This window comes from Paroedura picta, chromosome 10, assembly GCF_049243985.1.
Source record: "Paroedura picta isolate Pp20150507F chromosome 10, Ppicta_v3.0, whole genome shotgun sequence".
Classification (NCBI taxonomy): Eukaryota; Metazoa; Chordata; class Lepidosauria; order Squamata; family Gekkonidae; genus Paroedura; species Paroedura picta.
Window position 1 is genome coordinate 46,953,457 of NC_135378.1, and position 17,372 is coordinate 46,970,828.

Genomic DNA, 17,372 nt, shown 5'->3' on the forward strand with positions numbered 1-17,372 from the left:
TTAAATTGCATCTTGTTCTCATTTGCCCATTTTTCCATTTTGTTCAGATCTTGTTGAACTCTGTCTCTATCTTCTGGAGTATTTGCCAGTCCTCCCAATTTGGTGTCATCTGCAAACTTGATGAGTAGTTCCTCCACCCCCTCATCTAGATCATTATCATTAATAAATATGTTAAAAAGTACCGGACCGAGTCCCGAGCCCCGAGGTACCCCGCTACTCACCTCACTCCAGTCTGATGAAACACCATTAACAAAAACTCTTTGAGTGCAGTTCTTTAACCAATTCCAGATCCACCTAACTATCTGAAAATCCAGATTGCAGTCCTTCAATTTATCCATCAGAACATCATGGGGAACCTTATCAAAAGCTTTACTAAAATCCAAGTAAACGACATCAGCCGAATTTCCACGATCCAGCAAACTTATTACTTGGTCAAAAAAGGAAACCAGGTTGGTCTGACAGGACCTGTTGGAGACAAATCCATGCTGACTTCCTTGGATCACCAAATTGTCCTCCAGATGTTTGCAGATCGCTCCCTGTAATATCTGCTCCATTATCTTCCCCACAACAGAGGTCAGACTCACTGGTCTGTAGTTTCCTGGGTCATCCTTCCTCCCTTTTTTGAAGATCCTCATCTTGGCCCTGGATCAACAGCTGCACATGTTCCACTTTTGTCTGACAAGTATACAGTGGTTTAAACCCTGTGTGGGATCTCTGCTTGGTATAGTGGTTAGAAGCATGGACTTCTAATCTGGTGATCTAGGTTTGATTTCCTGCTCCTCCTCCACATGTAGCCAGCTGGGTGACCTTGGGATCGCCACAGCACTGATAAAGCTGTTCTGACAAGCAGTAATATCAGTTTTCTTTCAGCCTCATCTACCTCACAATGTGTCTGTTGTGGGGAGTGGAAAGGGAAGGCGACTGTAAGCCGCTTTGAGCCTCCTTCGGGTAGAGAAATAGCGGCATACGAGAACCAGCTCTTCTTCTGGTCATGCCATGGGAAATCTACTACAATTCTGTGTGGATATTTTGATAGGTTTACTTTTATAAGCTGTGCTTCATACATATACAACTTTTAGCCATTTGTTCTTAGAATGATTCAATTTTTGGCCATCTGTGCTTTGAATATTACTTAAAAAATGTACAGCAGTAGACACTGGGAGAAAAAAACCCTGTAATACTGCAGGCTTGACATACTTTCACATCAGAGCCCTAGAGGTATCGGTTTATAGCACATGCATCATTTACTTGTCCGTAAAGAAGGTCTTGGGAGGGCTAGGTTTTTTGTTGAGTATGATAAAGGTCCTCATATCTTGCTAAGGCTGTGCTGAAGTAAAGATCTGTAGGTTCCATTTCTCTTCTTCTGGATTTTTTCAATGACACTAACAGCAAAACTAAAGATGGAATTTTCTGGAATGAAACTGTTAACATGAAACAAATCTTCAAAGCATTTATGTTGCAATCACACTTTAAATTTGGGATTAGATGTCTAAGATTTAATAACCTTCAGAGTTCATTTCTGGATATTAATATACCATATTTTGTAGCAAGCAAGAAGATAGAGTGATGGATAAGACCTTTGGTAGACTTTTTGATGCCTGTTGCTGTTTGCAAGAATAAAAGGAAATAAATAGTCTGAGATGAGGCTTTCCTAGAAAATGGAGAGTATAATTTATTTTCAAGTTTCTTGCAGATAGCACACTCTTGGCACATTCCTGTTCCTGAGAGAAGCCAGTACTCGATGATAATGATTCATCATCAAAATGGAAATTCAAGATTAAAGTAAATGAAAAACACATTGGAAGCACTTTGTCATGCAGTTGTTACATTTATGTCTCAGTGAAATCACGAGTAAAGCTTCTTTGACAGCTTGGTCAGATGTTAACAAAAGATGGTAATCGGAAGCCCTCTTGACATTCCCGTTTGTACTGGGACAGCAAATATTTCTCTTGGTTTCATTATATTTATTTATCAGTCTTGTGTACACTCATAACACAATAACATAGTTATCCATACTGTAAGCAAATGTGCCTAAACATGCAGTCAAAATTAATTTTCATATACTTTCATGTAGTTTCAGAAACAAAATATTTCTGCACACAGGAAACCTCATTGTAATGACCCAGTTTTGAAGAGGTACAAATGTAATAGTGAATGTAATTTTAAACTAAAACTCTATTTTGGCATATAGAACCAATGCCACTTCCTTATCGATTCCAAAACTAAAAAGTCAAAGAAGTGTTATCTTTACACCTGCAGTTTAGAAGGCTTAAAATTCAAACAGCCAGCTTGCAAACACTGCAACAGAAGAGCAATTCTGTCTAGAGATCAGTGCTGAAGATTTTAAAGGTCTCACATTTCACACTTAAGCTGACTTCTGGCACATCTAACTATGTGCCTCAAGTTCACATTTCAGGTGAACGAGTCCTTGATTAACATCTTAGGGGAGTAGTGTCACTTATTGTAACTGTAGAACTACTGCCCAGAAAGCCAAAGGGCAGGGGTAGCAGGGTGCCCACATGGTGGCTCAGGGTATGTTGTAGGCTCACTTACCCATGCAGTGAGAGAAAGTGAAGGAAGGAAGGAATTGTGTCCAACCTAAGAGTGACTCCGCCTCTGGGCAGTGCTCTAAGAGCTTCCAAAATCTCCATTTCTTTGTCATAGAGATTTCAGGGATTCCTAGCACATTGATTGGAAGTGGTATCACTTCAAAGTTCAAAACAATTTCCCCAGCTTTTTCTGGCTGCATCAGTAGGTAAGTGAGCCCTGATATGCCCAACCAGTTTGTGGCTCAGGGTGTATTTGATTGGGCCAGATAGACCGTTTATGCACTGGAGATTTTATGCTAGGTTGCAGGCTGGAGTTTTAGTTGGGGCAGGTTGCCCCACCTCTTCCTGCACTCACACGGGTGACCATTTGGCCTGGTGCACCTCATCTGCCGCCGATTTATGCTTCTGCACGAGATCTGGGGCAGTGAAGTTCCCAGTGCATAAATGGTCCTAGAGAGGCACTTTTGCCAGCTACCTTGGTCATGGAAAGCCACTGTGCCAGCCTTATAGAAGTCCACTTGCAGCCATTATAGTCTGTGGTGGAACTAATTTTATTCTTATAATCTGCTTTCTTATTTTCCAGTGCTCACTGAAGTGATGTTTTCCCTGTCCCCCAGCAACATTCACTGCTGGAGTTATAAGGAACTGACCTTTCCAATTCAGGAAAACAAGACTTTATGCTGTATAGTTTCCATCTACATGTATTCACTCATTAACCACTGAAGGGAAAAATATCCCCAGAAAATAATAGAGCTAATTAATCATGACATCAGTGCTAGCTTCGGTTCACCTGAAGCAGCATCAGAGAAATCATGACTGACTCTGTCTTCAGTTATTGATCCCATGAGGAGGAAAGATATCAAGGCAAGGAGCACTGCCTCTGAGTGTGGAAGGGGAGGTATATGTGTGTCTACCCTTTGGAGATGCAGAAAACATGTTATTGAGGAGATTGCAGAATATAATTTTTTATACTTCAGCTGCTGTATATAACATATTGATAATCTATTCCCATTTCTACCTATTTAACTTTGTCTCTTGAAACTTCCCGAATCATTTTAATGCATTTGTATTTATTAATTTATTGTATTTAAACAGCACCTTTCTCCTTAGTGGGATCCCAAAATGGCTTACATTGTTCTCTTCCATTTTATCCACAGAACACCCATGTAAAATAGATTAGGCAGAAGGCTGTGACTGGCCCACGGTCACAGCTTCCATGACAGTGTGAATATTGGAACCTGTATCTCCTAGATCCTAGTCCGATTTTAATCCAACACTCCAATACACCACACTGGCTCTCAATATAATACAATACAGTGTATTTACTGAGTTTTGAAAAGGAACAGGGACCATATATATCTCCACTGTATATTCCATTCCTTGTTGTGATGTTATTTGGAAACAGTATCCTTGGATTTGGTTATTATACAAAGACAAAGGGAAATGTCATATCATCACTCTATGAAATGTGAGCCCTGTTACAGTGCTGGATGCAGAATCAGGACTCAGATTCACAGTTGGTTTTCAGACACTGCAAAGTGCAGTTCTACAAACAAGTATAATTCATTTTATTATTTTTAAAGGCTTATTTTTAACAACAAAGCCAATATATCAAATTGCTCCAGATTAGAATTTTCTCTAGAATGCTCTGTTCCACTGCAGGTGATATGCAGTTCATTATTTACTTGTTAATCTACAGATAGGAAAGTTCGTCACCCAGTGATTTTCCAGTAATTTATAGATGAGTTAAATAATTGATGCCTGATTAATATTTTATCCTGAATTTTTTATCCTTTAACACCAGTTACAGTTTCCCATGTTACTCTGTTCAGCAGCTGTGACACTGTCAAATTCTATGAAACAACTTCTATAAATCCTTTCATGTGTTCATCCACAGCAAACTGAAAATTATCTGGTTCCTGCATTATGTGTCTCGGGGCTGTGTTTAAAAAATAATACGCTTGTTCCTTACCGTTAAATAGATCAGTTTCTAATACCAGGGCCTTTTTTGCATGTCAAAGTCTTATCACCTTCAAAGGGGTTATGTGATCTGAATGCTACTGACTTTCCTGGTGTATGGCCATCAGATGTAACAAAACATCTCTGAAGCCTATAGCACAACACAAGGCTCAAAGCTTTTATGTTGCCAATTTATTATCTAAATTTCTTCCTCTGGGAGATATGCACCTTTAATGATATTTTTGTTGTGTCTTGTACTTAAGAATACTTATTTACCTCATTGTGGTGTACTGGTTAGGACTTGTACTTAAGAATACTTATTTACTTCATTGTGGTGTACTGGTTAGGAGTGTTGGTCTAATATCTGAGAAACCCAGGTTTGAATACCCATTTGTGCCATGGAAGCTCACTGGATGACCTTGGCCCAATTACACATTCTCAGACTAACCTAACTCACAGGATGTGAGGATAAAATGGAGGAGAGAAGAATGATGTAAGCTGCTTTGGGTCTCCATTGGGGAGAAAGGCATGGTACAAATGAATTATATAAACAAACATTTATTTGGCAGTTATTTGCTAGCAATTAAGTTATACCTGTGTAGGCATAATACTAGGGTAGCCTGCCATGGCCTCAAAACCGGAGGGAGAAAGGGGAAGTGGTAATTATTTTGGGGCAGTGTGTCAGTCTTCATCGCTGGGTGATGTCACTTCTAATATGACCTAGAAATGCTAGTAACCCACTGGACCACACTGTAACACTCACCTAGAAACTCTGGTTTTCATACAGTTCCTAGGTGAGTGCTAGAGTGTAGTCTATTCTGTACTACAATCCTGGCACTTCCAGATTGCACCAGAAGTAACTTCATTGTGTATCAACAAATACCCCCCTTCCTGTTTTAATAGCCTACTTCCACCCACAGACCAAATGAGCATTGATAGGCATCAAAAAGAATTACCTACCATTAGTGAGCACCTGGTATTAGGCTATACTTTCTGAAAATAGCTAGATACTCCATCTTCAATAGACATGTTCAAGTATTAATTTTGCTTTTTCCTTTCTCTTCTGATTCTAAGACCCTTCTATCATCTGCAGGTTATCACAGGTTTCTTTATTCAACACAATTCAGAAGTGTTTTATCTCAGGGTTATGATCCTGAGATAGCAAACCTGTCTTTGGAGATTCCCAGAAAAATGCTATATTTTTAAAGCATTTCAGGACTTCCTCTCAGTATGAATAGCATCCCAAATTATTGTTTCCCCTTTAAAAAATTAGAACCTTGTTTTTAGAATCTTAGTGCATATGAGAACGATTCCTTAATGATTTGGGGCTGTCCCCCTCTTCTTAAATAGAATACATCATATATTGGATCTGCCACATCATTGATTTCCTGTTTCAGAGATGTGCTCATTCAGTGTTAAACAAATTATAATGTCATGGTTCGATGCAAAACAAAACACAAATCCAATAGATGAACCTAATATTGTATCTTATGATATAATAATATATAATAAAGCTTTAAACATATGACACAGGAGTCATGTATGACTCTAACAGCATTTTTGGGTGTGGTGTTATTGGTGACACATGCTTATTTGGAAACAAATCGTAAATTCACATGGTTTATTTGTAAGAATTAGGCCCCATTGAACTCACTGAAACTTTGTTCTAACATGTTAGGATTATATTGCATATGTCCATTTGGGAGCTACTTGAGCCCCTTGTATTTAGGGTCATCTTTGTTTCTATCATGCATATGTTGAGGAAACATATACTGAGGAGCTGTTGTTTTTCATATAGAAAATAAGTAATGTGGAAAGGAGAAGACCAGATTCTCATTTAGTAACTAGTTCGGGTTTTGTCAATATAAAGGAATGCATAAATAAAGCCTCTCCAACAGCAGGCAAGCACATACCTATTTCCCAAATTCTACTGATTCAGTTTGGAGAGAGAAAGAGAAAGTCAAATGATATAAATGGGACTTTGGACCTTAAGGAATGAAACAGTCTGTAGTTCACGCACACATGCTGCTGTGTTGATTTAGGTCATATAGATGGGTAAAGATGCAAATGAAGATTGTAAGAACTGAAATTTAGAAAGTATATATGCAAACTCCAAATATTGGCCCACAAAGTTAATGTCCAAGTTAAAGGCTAAGAGGAAGAAGAGGTGTTTTTATACAGTTTTTCTTTACCCTAAGAAGTCTCCAATAAGCTTCCAATTGCTTCCCCTTCTCTCCTTGCAAACCTGAACCCCAAAAGACCAAAATACTTAGGGTATACAGGCAGCAAATGGAAAGCTGATTGAATGGCACACTTTGTCATCAATGCTCCAGCCCCACATGCCCTGATGACAGCCACTGCATAATTCAGTGATGCAAATTTTATAGAGCACAGTTCAGGAGCAATAGATCAATCCCTATGATACAATAAATTATGTAGCAGATAATATGGCCTGGACACTTCTTGGGCACTACTCTTAGAGGTTAAACTCTAAGAAAATTGAAAGTCAAGAAAAGGACCAACTATCCTGCCCAGTTCACATTCATTATTGACCTTATTAGCTGCCACCCATAGGAGGTCAAATACTAATTTAAGATAAGAAGTGGGCAACTTAGGGCCACTAAAAGCAATACAAAACCCTTGTGAAAACTCTTTCTCTAGATAATAAGCTGCCTCTCTAGAAAATACAGCATGAGAGGATCAGAGAGGACAGCATGACTTGGGTGGGTGTCAAGATGGTAAGCCCACACAGGGAATAACTATGAGGATTTCTTTCCTGTGCTGGAATTCTTAGAGCCGAACCCATCCTCTTTTTTGATAGTGGGTCAGCCCCATCAAAAGGACTGATGCCTGCTCCCTGATCTAGTCTAGTCCACTTTGATGAGGCTTCCACTACAGGACTCACAGCAGTGATTGTACTTGCACCTGTGTCACTTATAGCCAGCCAAAACCCAACAAGGTCCATCTTGTGTTGCTCATATGGTCCAAACTTTTCTATCCATGCATTCCTGTTCTGAATTTCCCACCAAGATTTAAGACCTGGAACAAATGCACCTTTAATCCAGTAAATCCCATCCCTCTGATCCATATCCATTTAATCCTCAGAGGATCCTGACTCACCAGAGGTGTGTTCATGTTACCATGTGCTTGATCACTTGCTACTGTGCCTCCTCCAGTGCTTCCTTCCTTTCCCACCCATCTGCAACAATCCACTTGGCCCTTGCCCTGCAGCCACAGATTCACCATCCTTTTCAGCCTGTTGTCCCGCAGTCTGACAATACCCCAAGTCTGCCAGTCATGCAGACAGAGGAAAGCGCATCTGATGTACCGTTGAAGGAGGAGGATAAGAGGCCAAGGGCTACAGAACTTATAAATGGAGAACCAACCCCAGCCCCTCAGCCTGATGGCCAACTGCATTGGGGGATATCACTGAATAGTGGGAAACCCAAGTGTGGGTTCTCCCTGTACCTGCCCACCAAAAAGATAAGAAATGGAGTGCCACCAGACATTTCCCCATCAGGGCCTTCCTCTGCCCCAGTATCCCCAAATGCCACAGTCAGCCTAGGTGAGATGCAGAAAGAAATAAAGCAAATTTTAAGAACAGCAGCATCTTAAAGATCAACAAAAAATCATGGGATATAATATTTTGTGGCTCAATTAGGTACCCAATATCTGTCAAAGTGAACTTTAAATTGTAAAATCTTATATTCTGGAATATTATGTAGGTATTTAAGGTGCTATTTATTCTAATTTTGTTCTAATGCTACAGACTTACATGGCTAGTAGAGGGGAAGTAGAGGGGAAGTTGGTAAGGACTAAATCTTTCCCAACCCACTGATTCAGCAGCAACCTGGGAAAGCCTGTACATTTTTTAGCAAAGGGCAAAACTGCATAACAGAATGTAAAATAAACTAAATATTTGAATGTAAGACCGGACTGATAAAACTGAGTTCTTGATATTTCTTTTCCAAAACCCCTCAGCACTTTCCTTTTGAAATTTCTTAAGTACTAATAAGTTACAAGAATTATGTTGGCTATAGTGTGCCTATTTTTTTTAATTAATCATGTCTGGACTTGCTTCTGTTCTTAAAAAAACAAATATGTGTGTAATAAGTACCAGCAAGTTGCTTCCAATTTATGGCAATCCTGTGAATTAGTGACTTCCAAAACAGCATATCATTAATATACTTGCTTGGGTCTTATAACCTGAAGGCTGTGGTTTGCTTTATTGAGTCAATTAATCAAATGTTGGGTCTTCCTCTTTTCCTGCTTCAACTTTTCCTAGCATTATTAACTTTTCTAGGGAATCTCATTATTTGACTAAAGTTCTAGGAAGAGTTCAAGCTTGATTTAATCGAGAACCTACTTACCTGTTTGTTTGGGTTTTTTTTTTGGGGGGGGGGGTGTTTGGTAGTCCATGTTATCCTTAAAATACTCCACTATATTCTTTCCGTCAGCTTTCTTCACTGTCCAGCTCTCACTCTCATACATTGTAATGAAGATTTAGATTATTTTATTTATGGTCATTGACCAGCAGCATTGTAATGAAGAATATGACAGTGTGCATTATTTTGAGTGTCAGTGAAACACCCTTACATGTGGAGGGATTTTTATTGCTCCTTCATGGCTGCCCTTCCCAGTCATCTGATGGTTTTCCTTCTGGAAATATGTAGGATGTATCATTTTGTTTTCTTTCTATATATTGTTGTATGTCCAAACTCAAATTTAATGAAGTGGAATTCAAACTTGATGATATTTTCATGTAAATAAGATAAAGGGTCATCATTATTTTGCCTCAGCAAGTTATTTTCCTCAACTTTGCCTTTTGAAGTGGGTCAGAAATAGCACAGATGCTTCAAAGGAATTGGTTAGGGCAGTACTGAAATGAAAGTGTTATTTAAATGAATATCTCAGATATATTTTTTCACTTCTGTTCACTGCACTGAAATATACAATCCTGTTGTTCACTTAGTAGACAGCAAAATAAGCAGAGTTCAGGCATGCTATTATTGATGTTTCAGGTAAAAATCCAAATGAAAATTATGTTGTTGCTGTTTGATAAGTATACTCTTCATTGAAAAGTGTCCCAAGTTGGGTAATTTCAAAGAGTAAATATGCAATTAGAAGTACTAAACAATCGTATTGGATAAAACGATGTGTCTTGGAAGTTATTTTGAAAAACAAGCTTGTATCATATCCATTATTCCAAAAACTGATGTGCCATTGCATGTGATTTTTTCTCCATATTCATTTGTGTCTTCTCTTCTTTTCTCTCTTTACATGCTGCAGTTGCAAACATACTGTGGAGAGAGGAAGGTACTAATATATTTTTCCCATTGTGTAATAATTTACTTGTCCAAAGTATATTAAATCTCTTGCTAGCAGACAATAGCTTTAGAATTGTATTAATTGTCTTTTCTTTCTTACTCATTGCAAGTAATCTTTTAATTCTCTTGTAGTAGGATCTTAGAATTTCTCTTTCTCCTCTGCCTATTGCATTTATATAACAAAAGTCCTGTGAGTGTGTCAGCCAAAAATATCGACAGAGACACTGGCAAGACACAGGAAGGAGCTATTGTGCTTGATCACTATTCACATATGTACAATTTAATATACATTCTTTTTCTCTGTAGTAGTCATGTGCAGATAACCTTTCTGTACATCAGTGGTCCCCAACCTTCTAGGGGACCACTGATAGGGGACTGCCTCCGAGGGTTGGAGAGAGCCGGCGGCCCGGCCGCCACCGCTGCTCGCAAACGCGCATGCGCAGTTGTCGCACATGCACGTTTTTTGCCACTAGGTGGCGCTAATGCGCACGTGCAGAGCTGCCGCACGTGCACGTTTTTGCCAGCAGGGGGCGCAAACATGCATGCACGGCAGCTCCGCATGTGCGCGTTTGCGTCGCTGGCGTGCCGGAGGCCGTGCCTGCTTCTTCCCCCCTTCTCACTGCGAGGGGGGAGGAAGGCGCAGCCGCTGGCAGCCCAGTACCATGGCCTTTGCGGCCCGGTACTGGGCCACGGACCGGGGGTTGAGGACCCCTGCTGTACATGACTCAACTTGCAGGGTCCATGGAGTGTTGGACTGCATAGGGCTACTGGGGGGCTGCTATGCTGAGCAATTCATGTGCATGCAGAGCTCTTTCTTACAATAGTTTTTCCAACTATGTTGTCTTCTGTAACTCTGTACTTGTGGGTGTTTAATAACTTGGTGAGAGAAAGAAACTCAGGCTTGTACTGTATCCTTCCTGGGTGCTGGCCCTCTCCTTGCTCCCCACTTGATCTTAAGATCCACTTGGGTTAAATGGTTAAAGGTTAACAGAGTCAAATCTCAAGAGCCATATTTGATTCCCCCTCTCCTCCATATGCAGCCAAATGGGTTGCCAACCTCCAAGTGGAGGGCCAAAGAACTTCAGGAATTATAACTGTTCTCCAGGCAACAGCTCCTCCAGAGAAGACAGGTGGAAGAAAGGAAAGGAGGAAAAAAGAAGAAAGAAGGGAGGGAGTTAGACAGGAAAAAGAAAGAAATTAGGCAGAAAGAACAAATTAGGCAAGAAGGAAAGCAAGCAAGCAAGAAGGGTGGAACAAAGAGGAGGGGAGGTGGCTGGGTGCTGAGCAGACCAACCATTGACTCCATGGGGTGGAATGAATGCCATGAAGGGCCAATCAGGTAGTAGGTGAGTCATCCTTGGAAATTGTAATGTTTAGTGATAGTGATAATAATGTGGACTATATAAAAGTGATATTGAATGTGCCAGATGATGGGGGGTATAGGTAAAGGTAAAGGTATCCCCTGTGCAAGCACCGAGTCATGTCTGACCCTTGGGGTGACGCCCTCTAGTGTTTTCATGGCAGACTCAATACGGGGTGGTTTGCCAGTGCCTTCCCCAGTCATTACCGTTTACCCCCCAGCAAGCTGGGTACTCATTTTACCGACCTCGGAAGGATGGAAGGCTGAGTCAACCTTGAGCCGGCTGCTGGGATTGAACTCCCAACCTCATGGGCAGACAGCTTCAGACAGCATATCGCTGCCTTACCACTCTGCGCCACAAGAGGCTCTTGATGGGGGGTATATGTGTATGTATATGTGTGTCTGTGTGTGTTTATATGTATACACACACATACACCACTGAAAGATGGTAGAGAGCAGAGGCTAGAAAGTTGGATTTTGATGGAAGAGACATGATCCAGATCCCTGTTTGATTTAGAAGCTGGCTGTATGACTAAGTCACAATTGAAATGTTACACATATTTGGCTTTGGTTGACCAGTACAAAGATGTATTACTATATAGGAAGATAGCCCATCCCTATTTTTATATCAAATGTAACTGTAACTTGTATATGTATTTTAAGAGAAACCCTTCTTTTTATGGCAGACTTTAAAAACTAGTCTTGCCTTTGAGTAACTACTGTACATGGATTTGGTTTCTTGTTTTGTTTTCTGTAGGGACTAATATAGCTGTTTGCAACTCTTGAACTTGCCTCCCTGGGTGCTCTGAATGAAAAATGGAAGCATACACTGTGGAAGAGCATTTAACTCATTTCCCCAGTCTATGTTCCCCATAGGCTGTAATGGAGAATTGATCTGGCAGTAACTAGGGCTTGGGGGTCTGTTTTTTGGCACCACATTTGCAGCATAGCTGCTGGTGCTTTTCTGCAATCCCACAAAGTTTGAAAAAGATCAGGGGGTCTAATTTTATCAACCCCCTCCCCCCAAAAGGGTGACCCCTTTTTGCATTCTTTCCATTGGAGGGGGAAAAGGCATTTAAACTTTAAACACAGTTCCTTTACATTTTTAATACCTTTTGCCAACCACAACAGTATATCAAATGAACTACAAAGGCATTTAAAAGGTGCACGATCCCTTGAAATGCCCTCTCTAAGCTGAAAGTTCACACCAAAGTCATTTGAAAGGACTGAGAGTACTTTAAATGCACCAACTGCAGCTATCTGGTCATTCCAAAAAAATAATCCAACTATTTTCATGCTTGGCCATTTCGGATAGCCAGAAAAGACATATGACTGAATTAATACCTGAAAAATACCCCCAAAAATTCCCTCCTAGGAATATGATTTGATAATGTATTCGTTTTCCAGTTTTCCTGCACTGTTCTGTTTATTTATGCTTTCTGATGAAGTGGTCTGTAAGTATGACAGACACAATCTTTGGTAAAGGAATGGGTATGATATTAATATTGGTTTGCTTGTGGGCTGTGCAGATAAATGTGAAAAGCCTATAGGTATAGCCTCTGCTGTGGCTTTGTTGCCCCATTGTTTTTCCCCCCTATATCTCATGTATACTCCTGCCAATTTGGCATACAGTTTTATTCATATAAATAAATGGTCTGTAGTTCATGAAAAAATTAAAATAATCTTTGGGTAGCACCTTAAATGGAGATTTATTGTGGCATATCTTTTTGTGGACTATAGCACCTTCTGTCATGACCCCCGATTCATGCCTGTTTTGTTTCCCAGCGGGGCGTCTCCCTTCTTCCGCTTTATCAAACTGTTCTCGCAACTTTGCATGGACAGCAAAGACTCAGCAGAAATATAGCTGTAGAGATTACACCCTGGCCATTTGGAAGTCTGTGAATTCCAGGTCCTTTAGTGCCCTTTGCTCTCCCACCGAAATTCCTGTGTTCCCCCTCCCCTATCAAGAATCCCCTATAACTACTCTGAGGTGTCTATTGTTCTTTGTAATTGCCAATATCTTTGACCCGGAGGTCTTGGCGATTTCCAGCAATTCTGTAGGTTCTGTTTAATAAAGTTCTTCCTTGGACATTCGACTGCCTGTTGAATCCTGCATGTCTCTTTATCACGGACTCTACGGGCTGGGCTCAGCCTGATTCCTGATACCTTCACAGATGTTTGGAATGTTATCCTCAGCTGGAAGTCCAGCTTCCAGTGCTGTAGTCAATTTAACAGAATATACTTCCTGTGCAACTGTGCAATTTCAGATGAAATGTAGTGTTCATTTTTGATTATTCAAGTTAATATTGCCTTAGGTGCCTAATATGCAGTGAAATGTAAAACAGTTTTGGGGATTTTTTGCACAATCTGGAGGAACTGTCAGACATAATAAGGCCAAAACAAAAACCCTCCAGGATTTCTTGTGTTGTCGCAAAGCTTAATTTAAGCCCTTACATATAACTATAAGGGATTACTTTCATTTGATCCAAGTATGAAAAAGAATTCCACACTGTTTCTTTCAAAAAGTGCCCCAGTGCTTCCAGATTGATATTCATGAAGCCACTGAGTTCCTCATGGGGGCTATATGAAATCTTGAATCGCTCTGCAGTTTCATTTCAGCAATACAATAAATTCCCATAGGATTATCTTTATGAACCTCACAGACAATAATGAATTGGGTTCTGGCCAAACATATTAAAGGCTTTTGTTCATGAATTTTTTCCTCCCTCAGATGCTTTAATTTTGTTCCTTTACATATGTTTGTGTCCCTAAGGTCTGGGGATTGGGAATATGTTCTATGTGTTTTATGAAGATGGAATCAAAGTGATACAACCTGTAGAATGTGAATTCCAGAGACATATTAAACCTAGTGAAAAGCTACTTGGATTCCAGGCAAGTATCCTGATACACCACACCATACTTGACTCTGAATGCTCTGAAAACATTCTGATGAAGCAGATATTCAAAAATTCCTCTGGCTTTTTTTTCTGTCAGAAGGTTTTAACTACTAGAAGAGATCATGTGTCAAAAGTTAGAATTCACAGAAAGTGGAATATGGCTCAGTATTATAAATATGGTGCTTCACAACTGTAATTGGAACACTCTGGCAGCCATGAGGGTGGGGGAATTGCATAGCACATTCAACTCAGAATCAATAAGTGAATGCTGCTGTAATAGGATAATTCTATTTTATTTTGTATATATCTGGACTCTAACTACAAAAATAAAGGAAAAATGGTTCTTCGTTCTGCTGCTTTTGTTTTAAAGTTGCCAGTTCTGGGTAGAGAAACACTTGGAGTTTTGGGGTGTGGAACCTGGGGAGAGTGGGGTTAGGGAAGAGGAAGGTTTCTACAGGGTAAAATGCCATGGAGTCCATCCGCCAAGCTATTTTGTACTCATCTTTGTGATCTGGAGATCAAATATAATAGCTGGAGATCGTCAGGTTCCACCTGTAGGTTGGCAAATCTGTTTTGTCTCTGTATGTATACTAGTGATGTGCAATTTTTAAAAAATCAATATTTTCCAGTTCAGGTCCTGAGAAAATCCAGACAGACAGATCTATATTACGGTCATAGTCCAGGAAAGTCAGAATTAGCAATCACTCAATCGGTTACAAAACATAATACAGATAAAAACATAGATTTGCTCATAATATAAAATTAAGTGAAACAGAAAACCCAGATGCATTAGTGATGCCAAAATATACCTGAAAATATCAATAATGTATTTTTGATACATTTTCCATTTGTTTAGATCTGAACATACACTTTAATGCGGACGCACACTTAGCATTGTTAAGAGGAATTCTCTTAATTCTTCACCAACTTTCTCCTGGAAATCCAACAATAGGTTTCTTATCCTCTTTTCCCTGAATTTAGACTGTATTTCTAATTATTTTTGTTTTGATCAACATGAAATTGGAAGTAAGGAGGAACAGGAATTTAGGTTCTGCAAAATTTCAAAATTTCACTCTGTAGATTTTCTGTAGAAGCAGGCAATGTTTTCTTAAACCGTTTTCTCAATGTTTTCTTAAACCCTTCTAAGTTACCATCCTGGGTGTGTTAACATGCAAATGCAATTGTTGAAATTGCTAAGAGAAATAACAAATGAAAGATAAATCTCTTATTATATTTTTTAAAGTAATAAATAAGCAAAATCAGTGATTATATCTTTTAAAAAAATTAATTTTAGAAAAAAAAACATTCACCAAAGTTTATACATCTGATATCCACAAAAATTATACTAAGATGAATTGAATAACAAGGTTTTCAGTTGTTTTCATTATAATACAGTTAATCTTTTGGAATCCTTTGTGATGCACATCTAGATTCTTCTTGGATTTATTTCATAGATCTATTAACAATTGTGATACCAGTTTTTAGTTAAATAAAGGCACACTCCTCTGGCTGGATTTGCTTCTGATGTGAACATTGCCAAAGATAAAAATATACATATACATGCAGTGCTCAGCAGCAAGATAATTTTTTTACTGTGCATAATTATACTTTCAGTAGCTAATCAAGCTTTGATTTGTGCTGCTTAAGTGAAATTACTTTGACATAGCTAAAAATAAGTCACAGACTTTCCTTCTTATGGATAGCTAATTTAAAACCTGATTATTTAAGAAGTATCTGAGAATTTTCTCAGCTGAAATTGGGAACAGTGTGAAATTTAAAAGTATATAGTTTAGATGTTCAGAATTAATGATAGGTTGAATGATGAACAGTTGAGATTAGTACATTTAATGTAAAGCATTTTTTTCCTCTTTAAAACTGTCTCCAAGTTAGGAAAGGGGAAATTAAGGAGGGGGGAAATGGTTCCTGAAACAAGTGGTGTGTGAGTGCTTACAATTATTTTATTATTCTTTTTCCTCTGGAAAATCCTCTGCCTTTGAATTTATCCATTTGATATGTTCCTTCAGTATTGTTCAAAAATCACTTCAACTGAACCGTCTTCATTTGAGACAGAATATTGTGCTTATGGTTACAGTATGTTATCAGTGTTGTGTTTTTTAAACAGAAATAGTTTTTTTCTGTTTAGTTATATTAAATATGAATTAGTAGAATAGTTCATATTTGACGGGAAGGGAAGCAACCAATCTGCCCAACAGAGCCTGTAAAAGAGCTAATCCTGTGGGGTAAATTCTCCCCTGTTACCAGAAATACACACATGTGTCCAAAACACATATCTATGAGCAGTGGGGAATTGCTTAGCAAGAGGTTTGGTAATGTAGTGTATGGCTTGTTTATGAGGTGATTACACCCTTTCAAACTCAAGGCAAACAACAGGTAGTTATAATAAATAATAATCTTTATTGGAAAGAAAATAATAAAAGAAATAGACAAACATATATCTGGTACACTAACAGTCAAGCAGATAGGAAAATAAAAAGGGAGAAAGTATTGCAATCAGTACATTTACCAATCCTGAAGAGCAGAGAGGCAGTGAGTGATAGGACCAACCAGCAATGTGAAGGGTGTTCCAAATGGGTCCCGAATCAGAAGCATACTTTGTCTTGGCAAAGCCAGAGTTTTTATAGGTTTGGGGGGAGAGGAGGGTCTATATATATATAAATTTTTAATAAAACAAAATCATGTATAGTGATTTCTTAAGAAATGTTGAACAGCCAGTCACTAGTAACTGTTTTTAAAAGCAAACGCATTCTAAGTAGGCCTTGGAAATGGATTTCTGACTTACTTTGATGCGTTAAATTGAGCCTAGACCTGCAATGTATGCTGAAGCAAAACCTTCAGACACAGTTGCTAGCAAATGCGTAAATAAGCTGTGTCTTGCACTTTTTAAGAGCATACGTTCAAGTATTCATTCCTTCTGCATGTCACAGGCTTTTCTGCCACCCATCTCCATCCTTTTGAAGAATCCCCTGTGCATGGAAGCAAGGCATTTGCTTAAGACCTCATCAGTCAATGCAGCTTATTCCTCATTTAAAGTCATCATTCTCTGACACTCCCTAAGGATTGCTAGTACTGCAGCCTGCTATGAAGTGTCAAATAGAAGATATTAGGTCAGGAATAAGTCACAAATCTGTGATAAAATTTGGTTTGATGAGCTGTCCATTATAATAAAAATAAGATGAAGCAGAATCTCTGAACCAAGCCTGTCCTACATTGCTCCAGAAGGAGCAAATTGGTAACTAGGGGGTATTCATGGCCTAAGGTT

The 17,372-nt window shown here is 39.1% G+C and overlaps 1 protein-coding gene across 3 annotated transcripts in view; it reads left to right on the forward strand.

Annotated features, from left to right (window-relative positions):
• The window catches only part of FSTL5 (follistatin like 5), a 437,209-nt gene that overhangs the window by 378,006 nt on the left and 41,831 nt on the right, over nt 1-17,372 (forward strand). For 2 of the 3 annotated variants that reach the window (XM_077299983.1, XM_077299982.1), the window contains exons 11-12: nt 9,798-9,824; nt 13,969-14,087. In XM_077299983.1, coding sequence (XP_077156098.1) covers nt 9,798-9,824; nt 13,969-14,087 — 146 coding nt within the window. The remainder of the gene's footprint in view (nt 1-9,797; nt 9,825-13,968; nt 14,088-17,372) is intronic. The other variant, XM_077299984.1, reaches the window with a different exon arrangement.